At 41.4% G+C, this 12,820-nt stretch overlaps 1 protein-coding gene across 1 annotated transcript in view; it reads left to right on the forward strand.

Annotated features, from left to right (window-relative positions):
- ryr2a (ryanodine receptor 2a (cardiac)) overlaps nt 1-12,820 on the forward strand; it is a 551,531-nt gene that overhangs the window by 487,297 nt on the left and 51,414 nt on the right. Inside the window, exons 86-90 of the mRNA XM_060830792.1 lie at nt 264-368; nt 717-798; nt 4,852-6,158; nt 10,341-10,405; nt 12,624-12,774. Of these exons, the coding sequence (XP_060686775.1) occupies nt 264-368; nt 717-798; nt 4,852-6,158; nt 10,341-10,405; nt 12,624-12,774 (1,710 nt within the window). The remainder of the gene's footprint in view (nt 1-263; nt 369-716; nt 799-4,851; nt 6,159-10,340; nt 10,406-12,623; nt 12,775-12,820) is intronic.

Consider the following 12,820-nt stretch of genomic DNA (forward strand, 5'->3'; position numbering starts at 1 on the left):
CCTGAGTACAAGCAGGAAGTGAGTTATCTTGCTTCGGTTACCATTGGAGAATCAATCTTGATTATGAACAGATATCGTGAAGTGGAAGTTGAAATCACTTCCATCTGACTCAGAGTGAGAGTGCAAATCAGCTGAAAAAAAATGTTGCCGTTTATGATTCAAGATTCTTGCACAAAAAATGGATTCTGGTTGAAAAGATTTATTGGTCAGCTAATACAATGTAAATACTTTAGTTTTGTGCTAAACTCTGTTTATTTCTATAGGGCCCCTGCACTGGAAATCAGCAAAGTCTGGCACATAGCAGATTATGGGATGCAGTGGTTGGCTTTCTTCATGTATTTGCCCACATGCAAATGAAACTGTCCCAGGTTAGTGAGTGGGTATGCAAATAAAGAAAGATTTTGGTATTTACTCCAGCCTCCATTTCTGTGCCTATCTCCAGGCAATAGATTGCTAAAGGACAAAAATATCTAGAGAATTAAGAGACAATTTAGCAGGGAAAAATGCAAAAGTTTAGGAAAACAAAATAGTATAAGAGAAAGAAATATTCTAAGTTTACTGAACAACAGTTAGCTTATTCAGAGTAGACTATAAATGAAAAAAGTACCTTTTATGATGATTTCTTCACGGCATTGATTACTAGAATTCAATTATAGAAATTTAACAATGTAAAGCAAAAGTTATTTATTACAGTATCTACATGTTACAATTTCTAGGATTCTAGCCAAATTGAGCTGCTGAAGGAGTTGATGGACCTTCAGAAGGATATGGTCGTAATGCTGCTTTCAATGTTGGAAGGTGAGTCTGTGAAATAAAATTAGACACAAATAATTTAATGAATAAATAAAACCTTAATTAATTTTGTGCTCTTATTTCTGTCTGTTATAGAGTCATTGACTCATAGAGTCATACAGCATGGAAACATACCCTTAGGACCAACTCTTCCATGCCAACCAAGTTTCCCAAACTAAATTAGTCCAGTTTGCCTGCCTTCAAAACCTTTCCTATTCATGTACCTGTCCAAATATCTTTTAAACGTTGAACCTGTATTTATCACTTCTGCTGGCAGTTAAACCATCTGTGTGAAAAAGTTGCCCTTCAGGTCCCTTTTAAATCTTTCTCCTGTCACCTTAAAATTATGCCCTCTAGTTTTGAACTACCCCAACTTTAGGGAAAGGACCTTTGCTATTCACCTTATCTATGTTCTTCATGATTTTATAAACCCCTATAAGGTCACCTCTCAATCTCCTAAGTCCAGTGAAGAAAAAACAGCATCTCCTCATAACTGAAACTCTCCAGTCCCAGTAACATCCTTGTAAATCTTTTCTGCACCCTCTCCAATTTAATAATACCCTTCCCATAGCAGGGTGACCAGAGCTGTACACAGTACTCGAAAAGTGGCCTCATCAATGTCCTGAACAACTGCAACATTACATCTCAACTCCTATACTCAGTGTTCTGAGCAATGAAGGCAAGGATACCAAATGCCTTTTTGGACCCCTAGGTCTCTCTGTTCGACAACTTTCCCCAGGGCCCTACCATTAATTGTGTGTGTCATGCCCTTGTTCATGTTACCAAAATATCACACCTCACATTTATCTAACTTAAATTTGATCTGCCACCCCTCAATCTGTTGACCCAATTGATCAAGATCCCTTTGTAATCTTAGAGAACCTTCTTCACTGTCCACTACACCACCAAGTTTGTTGCCATTTTGCAAATTTACTAACCATGCTTCCTATATTCTCATCCAAATCCTTTATATAAATGACAAACTGCAGTGGACTCAGTACTGATCCCTGCGGAACACTGCTGGTCACAGACCTCCAGTCTGAAAAAAAAACACCACTACCCTCTGTCTCTGTACATTGATCTCAGTCCAAACTGTACCGTTTTTAACTTTAATTTTTTTTTCATTCTGAAATCACCTTGTCTTATTCTTCCAATAGCATTTTTCTTGAAAGTAATCATTGATGTTCATAGCACAGAATGGTTTTCTCAGCTCAGTGCCACAGTAATCCTGTATTTTTGCTGTTCTTAATATATAGAGTTTCCCTTCAGAAGATAGAATGGTCATTGTCTCAAACACTCTGTGGCAAAGAATTCAATGTCCCAACAACCCTGTATATAAGAACATTTGTTTTGAACACTGGGCTCACTTGAAGTAATAATTTTAAGTTAATGACCCCTATAATCACTGAACCACCATCTGTTGAATCAGCCAAAACCTTTTTGAGATTTTCATACCGTCCATAAACAGACCATGTCTGTCCCAGCAGAGGTAGTCCTAATATTGTACATTCCTCTTTATAACCTTTGTTTCATTTCCCTGGATCATACAGGTGATTTTATGCTGTATGTATTTAATATATTTTCTAAAATGGGCCCAAAACTGCATATAGTTTAACTCTGGATCAACCAATGTTTGGTATAAAGTTATCTTTACCTTTTCTACTCCTCTACCCTGTTACCTATTTAATACCCAAAATTCTATTGATATTTTTAAGGTTTTATTTAGAATCCCTACAGTGTAGAAACAGGCCCTTCAGCTCAACAAGTCCATACTGATCCTCCGAAGAGTATCCCACCCAAACCCATTTCCCTACCCTATTACTCTACATTGACCCCTGACTAATGCACCTAATCTATGCAATGCTGAACACTGTGGGAAATTTAACATGGCCAATTCACCTGTCCTACACATCTTTGGACTGTGAGAGGAAGCCGAAGCACCCGGAGGAAACCCACACAGACATGGAGGGGTGGGGGTGGGGGGGGGTGGTGGTGGTGGCGGGGGGTGGTGGTGGTGGCGGGGTGGGGGTTGGTGAGGTGGCGAGGTGGCGGTGGTGTAAAATGTGCAAACTCCACACAGACAGTCACCAGAGGTTGGAATTAAACCCAGTGCTGTGAGGTGGCAGTGCAAACCACTGAGCCACCATGCTGCCCCTTCACATTTGCCTTCATATTCCAGGAATTATACATTTAAATCTCCAGGTCTCTCAGGCTTTCTTGCCCTTCTAATTCTTCACGTAAAGTATGAACTTTCACTCCTTGCTTTTCCTCCCGGTATCTATTACTTATCCATATTAAATTCAGTTGCCGTTTGGCTGTCCATTCTGCTAACCTGTCTGTTTTTATCCAAAATGTTTACAGTCTTCACTATACTAAATCCTTTCTTCTAAATGAGCCAGCAAATTTTGCAGTCCAATTCCAGGGCCAGATCATTAATGTGGAGTGAGGTCAGCTGGGGGTCCAGGAACCAAGGGCAGGAGTAGGCCCATCTGCTGCTCAGGCCTACGGTGCCATTCAATAAGATCACTGCTTATCAAACTGTAGCTCAGTTCCACTTTCCTGCATGCTCTGATCTTTAAAGGCAGATAGCTGTCAAACCTTTTCCGAAATAAATTCGCTTATTCTGATATATTGCTCTTGCTTTATAACTAAATTTCCGTTTCTGCTTCATGGCCAATTACAGCATATTCTTGCAGCATTCGAAGAGAGAAATCAGAGATAACGTTTTGGATCCAGTGACCCTCTCAGTTCTGAGGAAGGGTTGCGGGACTCAAGCCATTAACTTTGATTTCTCTCCACAGATGCTGCCAGAGCTGCTGAGCTTTTCCAGCAATTTCTGTGTTTATTTCTGATTTACAGCATCCACAGTTCTTTTACACCATATTCTTGAGTTTTCTTATTAATCACTTTCTGAAAAAAAAAGCCCATCTATGTTTCACCTGTAATATTCCTTTAAATCTAATGCTCTCATTCAACCACTCCAGGTACTCACCTTGTGGAGGGAAACCCAACAAGCAAATGCAAGGGACAGGGTCCCTGTTGGGCGGGTGAGGGGATAAGGCTGGCTGGCCTTGTGCCGACTCTTAACTGAGATGCTAAAAAATGGTTTAATGAGTTAGCTCTGTGACATTTTATTGGTCATTTTTCATTAATTATTCATTTTATTTAAATGATCAATTTGTTGCTTTGGAATTGCTTTCTCAAAATTCACAGTAACTGTTGTGGCAAATATTATCTTTCTGAAATTTGTTCATTGGTAACACAAGTAAGAGGAAAAATTGAAATGCAATTCCCCAGTGTCAAAACACAAGGACAATCCTGTTCAGGAGGGACGAAGATGCCTCTGTTTTAACCTCTCAAATATCCGTTCTTACATTTTACTGGGGGGATAAAATGAAGACCTTGGTTTGTAAAATGTAAAGTCTGATTCAATCAAAGCAATCAAATTATCACTCATGGCTCAGTTTGTATCTGTCTTGCCTCAGAGTCAAAGGCTTCTAGATTCAAGTCCCCATCAAGAATTTGAATACAGAGTCACGAGCACTCCTGTGCAAAATGGAGGCGGTGCTGTACTGTTTAAGGGTGGCAATGTGGCTCAGTGGTTAGCACTACCACCTCACGGCGCCAGGGACCCCAGTTCGTTTCAAGTCTTGAGGGACTGTCTGTGTGGAGCTTGCACATTCTCTTCGTGTCTGTGTGGATTTCCTCCGGGTGCCCTGGTTTCCTCCCACAATGCAAAGATGTGCAGGTTAGGTAGGTTGGCCATGCTACATTACCCTGTATTGGGCAGGGACATACAGGCTGGGCGGATTAGTCATTGTAAATGCGGGTTCAGGGATAACATGAGGGGGCTGAGTCTGGGTGCGATACACTTCAAAGGGTTAGTGCAGACACCATGGGCCAAATAGCCTTTTTCTGCACTGTGGGGATTCTATGAATTTATTGTATGAGATCATGCACTTTATGCAAAACAGACATTTAAAGTACAAGTGAAGAGACATTGATAATAAAGGATTGATAATGGACCAAATGTAACATTACGTGAACTATTTACTTCAGGTAATGTCGTCAATGGAACTATTGGCAAGCAGATGGTAGACATGTTGGTGGAATCCTCAAACAATGTGGAAATGATTCTCAAATTCTTTGACATGTTCCTTAAGCTAAAGAACCTAACGTCATCTGATGCGTTCAAAGAATATGATCCTGATAGCAAAGGTCTAATCTCCAAGAGGGACTTCCAGAAGGCTATGGAGAGTCATAAACACTACACACAGTCAGAAACCGAATTCCTCCTCTCCTGTGCAGAGACTGATGAGAATGAGATGCTGGATTATGAAGAGTTTGTTGAAAGATTTCATGAACCTGCAAAAGACATTGGTTTCAATGTTGCAGTGCTACTGACCAACTTATCGGAGCATATGCCCCATGATACTCGCCTGCAGACCTTCCTGGAGTTGGCAGAGAGTGTCCTCAATTATTTTCAGCCTTTTCTTGGCCGCATCGAGATTATGGGAAGCGCCAAGCGAATTGAGAGAGTCTACTTTGAGATCAGTGAATCCAGCAGGACTCAATGGGAGAAGCCACAAGTAAAGGAGTCCAAGAGACAATTCATCTTTGATGTTGTGAATGAAGGAGGAGAGAAGGAAAAGATGGAACTGTTTGTGAATTTCTGTGAAGACACAATCTTTGAAATGCAGTTAGCTGCACAGATCTCAGAGTCAGATTCTACTGAGAGATCGGTGAGTAAAGAGGAGTCTCAAAAGGATAAAATGGAGGAAGAAGATCCAAAAATGAACTTTTTTTCCATGACAACAATTAGATCTGCCTTAATGGCTCTCAGGTATAATGTGATGATTCTCATGAAGTTACTCACAATGAAAAGCCTCAAAAAGCAGATGAAGAAAATAAAGAAAATGACAATGAAGGACATGGTTATGACCTTGTTTGCCTTCTATTGGAGTTTATTGATCGGGTTCTCCCATTTTGTATTTAGTGTTTTCCGTGGATTCTTCCGCATCATGTACAGTACTTTCTTGGGGGGCAGCCTTGTTGAGGGAGCCAAGAAGATTAAAGTTACAGAACTTCTAGCTAACATGCCAGATCCGACACATGATGAGGTACGAGGTGAAGTTGGTGAAGGAGAGGGAAAAGTTACACAATCAACCCTGCCTTCTGAAGACTTGACTGACCTAACAGCTATCACTGAGGAGAGTGACTTCCTTTCTGATATTTTTGGGTTAGACCTACGGCGTGAGGGAGGCCAGTACAAACTCATACCACACAATCCAAATGCTGGAGTGAGGGATCTAATTAGTCCACCTTACCTCACTGTTCCACTTCCAGAACTTCAAAGCATCCAACAGGTAACACAAAACGTTAGCTATTCTCTTGCAATGTGTTAGATTTTGGTGGTGGGGGCGGGGGTGGGTTGCATGGTTACAATTACTTAATAAAGGGAAGTTGACATGTTGTAAGCGATTTTCAGATATTTCATTGAGTTTGTTAAGAAGTAGCCGTTTACGAATGATGTATCATTAAAATAGTCAAAAAAGGGAAATACACTAACATCACAGATGAGTATGCTTTACCGATCCTGAAGCTGTTCTGTAGACTGAAGAAGCGGAGGCAACGGGCCCCAGTGTTTTTGAAGTGGTGTTGTGTTTATCCATGATGTTTTGCAGACTGTGCTGGTGAGAGTCCTTATTCTCCCCTTCAGCCTCTGGTCTTCTCCCAAGAGGGTGATGAAGCATTCTCTGGATCCTCTCCCTCCCTACCAATGCTCATATCTCTTATTCTGGGGTTTGACAATCTAAGCTGGGCCAGTCACCCATCTGAACCCTTTGAGGACAAAGACCACAGGCAGCTACTTATGATGCGAGGATGACCTGTCTCCCCTTGCCCACCTTCACCTGAGGGTTTGTTTACCATTCTTTTAAGAAAGAAAACTGCTTCTTTTCCCAAAAGTACAATGAGAATATGTGAAGCCAGATAAATCATTGATTCTAGATTAATGGTGCATTGTAACCTTTTCTCATATGCTCGAAATTTGGAAGCTGGTAACTGCTGTAGCTGCAGTTTTGTGAACACTCATGTCACACAATGAAAACTGGGAAAACCTGGACTCAGACAATCCCAGAATGCAATCTACAGATATAGATATTCAACTAATTTAATTCTCTCCACATTATACCAGGAAACAGCTGAAGGCACTGGATACTGCTATTGACCCTGATAACATTCCAGCAATAATACTGAAGCCTTGTGCTCCAGGACGAGCGACACTTTTAACCAAGCTGTTCCAACACTGGTGTCTAACCAGCAAGATGAAAATTTGCCCAGTTATGTCTTGTACATAAAAGACAAGACAAATCCAACCCAACCAATTACCATCCCATCACTCTACTTTTGATCATCAGCATTGTGATGAAAGCTGTCTTCAATAGTGCTAGCAAGCAGCATTTGCTCGACAATAACCTTTTGTCCTGGGTGCTTAGTTTGGATCCATCAGACCCACTCAGCTGCTGACAACTTTACTGCCTTGATCCAAACCTAGACAATAGTGCTGAAGTCAAGAGGGGTGATGATTATCACTGTTAATCCGGAGATCCAGGTAATATTCTGGGGACGTGACTTCAAAACCCAGCATGGTGGATAGTGGAATTTCAATAAAAATCTGGGATTAAAATTTTAATGAATACCCTGAAACTATTGTTGATTGTCACAAGAGCCCATCTGATTCACTAATGTCCTAGAGGGAAAGAGATTGTTGTCTTGTTGTGGTCTGGCCTACATGTGGCTCCAGATCCATAGCAATATGGCTGACTCTTAACTACCTTCTGAGAAATTAGGGATGGGCAATAAATGCTGGTCTCGCCAGTGATGCCCACATCCTGTGAATAAATAGAAGAAAAAGAGGGCACATGAGAGTGATTGACCTTGACATCAAGGCAGCAAAACTGGAGAATGGGAATTGGGCAAAACTCTCCACTGGTCGAGACGTACTTGTTGCAATGGAAACTATTTGTGGCTGTTGGAGGTCAGTCATCTCAGTCTAAGGACATCATTATAAGTGTTCCTCAGGGTAATGTCATTGGCCTAACCACCCAGACCTGCATCGTCAATAACAATTACTCCAATAACTATTACTCCATTATGAAGTTTGAATTATGTGATGAGTGCATAATATTCAACACTATTCGTGACTCCTCGATGTTAAAACAGTGCATGTCCAAGCGCAGAAAGACCTGGACAATATCCAGGCTTATGCTGATATGTAGCAAGTAACATTTGTGCCACACCAGTGCCAAGGAAAAACCATCTCCAACAAGAGGAAATCCAATTATTGTCCCTGGATATTCAATGGCATTACCATCACTGATTGCCAGGGGATAACCATTAACCAGAGCTGGACTTACCATATAACTCTGTAGCTCTCAGAGCAAGTTGATGGCTAGCAACCCTGCAATGAATAATTTAGCTTCTAACTCTGCAAACCTGTCCAATATCTACACGGCACAAGTCAGGACTGTGATGGAGTACTCACTACTTGCTGGAAAACTGTAGCTCCAACAGCACTCAAAAAGCTCAATTAAAATCTTATACCAAGCAGCTTGTTTGATTGGCACCCCATCTATCACTTTTGACATTGATTCGCTCCACCATGAACACAGATAGCAGTGATATGTTCCATCTATAAGATGCACTGTAGTAGCTTACCAAGTCTCCTTAGATAACACTTTCCAAATCCACAATCTCTACCACTTACAATAAGAATGGCAACACACACACTGGCATGCACCTGGCAAATTCCCTTCCAAACCACACATGATCCTGATTTGGAAATGTACCACTGTTCCTTCACTGTCACTGGTTCAAAATCCTGGAAATCCCTAATGGCACTATGGGTGTGCCTACAGTTGTTGAAAAAAAGCATTTCACTGCCCTCTTCTCAAGAGAAACCTGAGTTGAGCAGTAGATGCTGGACAACCAGTGATGACTACATCCCATGAATGAATTAAAAACAAAGCCTGAACAGGATCACTTCCCAATTAGCTCCTAGACCTCTCACCTGCCAGTGTGAAAATTGAGGAAGGAGAAATTGAGGACTACAGATCCTGGAGATCAGTGTCGAAAAAGGTGGCGTTGGAAAAGCACAGCAGTCAAGCAGCATCCGAGGAGCAGGAGAAGCACTGTTTTGGGCATACACCCTTCATCAAGAATGTCCACATTCCAGATGATGGGCTTTTGCCCACAATCCTGATGAAGCGCTTATGCCCGAAACGTCAATTCTTCTGCCCCTCAGATGCTGTCTGACCTGCTGTGCTTTTCGACACTGATCTCCAACATCTGCAGTCCTCACTTTCTCCTAGTTGCTGTAATCTTACTGCAAAGCCACTTCCAAGGATGCCCACCTTGAAGAAGTCTTCCTCCTCCCTTATTCCTGATGAAGGTCTTATGCCCAAAACGTTGACTCTCCTGCTGCTCGGATACTGCCTGACTGCTGTGTTTTCCAGCGACACGCCTTTTGATTCTGCAAATTGAGGAAGCAGCTCCTAAGTGGTAATTTATGGCCCTCATAAGGGCCTCACTTAAAGACCTCTGGACTTCACTGCATCCTGGGCATTTAGGTCTGTGTTCTGCAGGACTTGATTTAGCCACCACTCCCGGTATAGCTGCTGATACTGAAGAGCTCTTGGTCAGTCTGATGGCTGACAGGTCTCTGAGATGGAACATCCTACTCGTTTGGTGGAAGAAGGCTTGTCTCTGGCCAATTAAAGCTTACAAAGCAGTAGGGAAGCCATCAGGAGTGACAGTGTGTTCCCTACCATCTGAAACATTCTGTCCTAGCCTTCCATTTCTCCACTGTGTACTCGGTTTGAATGTGGCATTCAGCTGGAATGATGAGATTGCTAAATTAGCCCATCTGTATCCACATGGTTCCTCGTTCTATTTGAAATTTTTTATAGATTACAGTCTCATTAAATCAGAGACCTCTTGACTCTAACTGTTCGTATTCATCACATTAATACCTTTCTGAATAAATCCAGTGTAATGACTAATTTCCTCATTTCATTGCATTTGTTTGAGTCTACATTTAAACCAGGCTTCAAACATCTCACTGGTTTTACCTCACAAATTTCAAATCATTAATAATATTGTGACATTTTTCTGCTTAATGCATGTTAATTAATATGCCTTTCCATGACTGTTAATGCTGTATGGACATTGGAGCAGTTTAGTATTGTACAGAGTTGCACAGGTTTGCCTGTGTCCGCGATAAATTCTTGCTTATGTTTCAGTTAATCAACCAGCCACGTACAATTTGATCCTCACCTTTATCCCTCTTTGCATCTCCTTTTCTCAGTCGGGATCTGCCTCATAATCCGAAATGTTCTGTTCTCTATATCCAGTAATGTTTCGCTCCTTTGGTCAGTCGTTGCGATGCAATAAATTTCATGAGGTTAAAAATTCATATAAATACGATTTAGTAAGGAAAAGTAATCCCCGCTTTTTCCTGAATTTTTTTGCTCTCAATATACATCTAGGAGGAGAAAACAAAGGAAGAGACAAATGAGAAAGAAGACCATAAAGTTGAGTCAGAGAAAGCTGAGTGAGTAACTTGATGAATCAGAAATCTTTAATTATTGATTTCCTTTTGATGAAGTGAGGGCTCACACAGAGGATTTTTATCAAATGAAATGTATAATATTTGCACCATAATGGGACATTGGGACAAATCTTCAACTCCATCTGTTTGGTAACCTGGTCGATCAGTCTCCCACAGTTGGAACCTGTCCAGTTTTGATGTGGCACCACAAAGATTTACCTTGGTTTGTTTAAACAATTGGTGAGTTTAAGAACCTGAAATCGGAGCATTTTCTCCAAAAAGGGGTTGGGTGCAGCTACATTGCCAGTTGTGGTTCTGTTGATCGTACTGTTGACTTTGAATTACAAGGTTACCAAACTAGGACTTCAGCACAAAAAGAAAGGCTGACACTCCAGCGCTGTGAGAATGCGCTACATTGTCAAAGATGCTGTCTTTTAGTTGAGCTGTTAAACTGAGGCTTCCTGTGAATCAATAAAATGGTTTTTCATCATCTCAAGTTGCACTGCAGACAAACTACTTTATTCAAATGAGCTTGACATTTCTGCTCCCCAAATTGATCAGTGTTTTGGTATACAGTATTACTTATAAAATATTGTAAAATAGAATATATAATTTCAAAACAGTGACTTAATTACATCCTCACCCCATAGGCAAGTTATCCCTTATTCACTATTCTTACTTCACATGGAGACAAAACTTGGCCTTAACTCAGAGTGATATTATCATAGAACATTATAGCGCAGTACAGGCCCTTCGGCCCTCAATGTTGCAGTGAACTGTGGAACCAATCTGAAGCCCATCTATTCTACACTATTCCATTCTCGTCCATATGCTTATCCAATGACCATTTAAATACCCTTAAAGTTGGAGAGTCTCCTACTGTTGCAGGCAATGCGTTCCATCCCCCACTACTCTCTGAGTAAAGAAACTGCCTCTGACATCTGATCTATATCTATCACCCCTCAGTTTAAATCTATGCCCCCTCATGCTAGCCATTGCCATCCAAGGAAAAAGGCTCCCACTGTCCAACCTATCTCACCCTCTGATAAGTCTCAGTTAAGTCACCTCTCAAACGATGTCTCTCTAAACAACCTCAGGTCCGTCAGCCTTTCCTCATAAGACCTTCCCTGCATACAAAGGAATGTCCTAGTAAATCTCCTCTGAACCCTTTCTATAATCTAAATCCTTCCTATTATGTGGTGACCAGAACTGTGCGCAATATTCCATGTGCGGCTGCACCAGAGTTTTGTACAGCTGCAGCATGACCTCATGGTTCCAAAACTCAATCCAAATTCCAATAAAAGCTAACACACCATATGCTTTCTTAATAACCCTATCAAACTGGGTGGCAACTTTCCAGATTCTATGTACCTGGACACTAAGATCTCTCTGCTCATCTACACTGCCAAGAATCTTACCATTAGCCCCAGTACTCTGCATTTCTATTATTCCTTCCAAAGTGAATCACCTCACACTTTTCCACATTAAACTCCACTTGCCACCTCTCAGCCCAGCTCTGCAGCCTATCTATGTCCCTCTGTAACCTACAACATCCTTAGTCACTATCCACAACTCTACCAACCTCAGTGGCATCTGCAAATTTACTAACCCATCCTTCTATGCCCTCATCCAGGCCATTTATACAAAAGACAAACAGTAGTGAACCCAATACAGATCCTTGCGGTATACCACTAGTAACTGAACTCCAGGATGAACACTTTCCATCAACCACTACCCTCTGTCTTCTTTCAGCTAGCCAATTTCTGATTAAAATTGCTAAATCCCATTCCTCCGTAATTTGTGCAATGGACTATTAATCCAGGGAACCCAATAATATCCTGAGGTCTCAAGTTCAAGTCCTGCTGTGGCAGATGGTGAAATCTGAATTCACTAAAAATCTGGGATTAAGAATAGTGAAACCATTGCCGATTGTTGGAGGGAAATCCCGTCTGGTTCACTGATCCTGTTTAGGGAAGGAAATCTATCGTCCTCACCTCGTCTGTCTTACATGTGACTCTAGATCCACAGCGACTCTCAACTGCCATCTGGGCAATAAATACTGGCCTGCCCAGCAGCATCCATGTCCCAAGAGTGAATCAAAAAGTCCCCCTGTTCAACAAGTGTGCAGTTTTGAATGTCTTATGTATGATACGTTACAATGGAAGGTTGAATTATTGAATACTTTGACAGTTTTAATAACAACTTGATTTCTGGATTACAGAGGGGAGGATGGGGAAAAAGAGGAAAGAAATACAGAAAATAAGTCCCGGCGGCGAAGAAGACGACAGCAACATGCACAGAAAGTTGAAGAACCGGAAGTGCAAGAATCTGCCTTCTGGAAGAAAATTACGGCATATCAACAGAAACTGCTCGTGGGTGCAATTTTTCAGTGAAAACATATTTGAAAAGGAACTTCAG

This window comes from Hemiscyllium ocellatum, chromosome 10 (genome assembly GCF_020745735.1).
Source record: "Hemiscyllium ocellatum isolate sHemOce1 chromosome 10, sHemOce1.pat.X.cur, whole genome shotgun sequence".
Lineage (NCBI taxonomy): Eukaryota > Metazoa > Chordata > Chondrichthyes > Orectolobiformes > Hemiscylliidae > Hemiscyllium > Hemiscyllium ocellatum.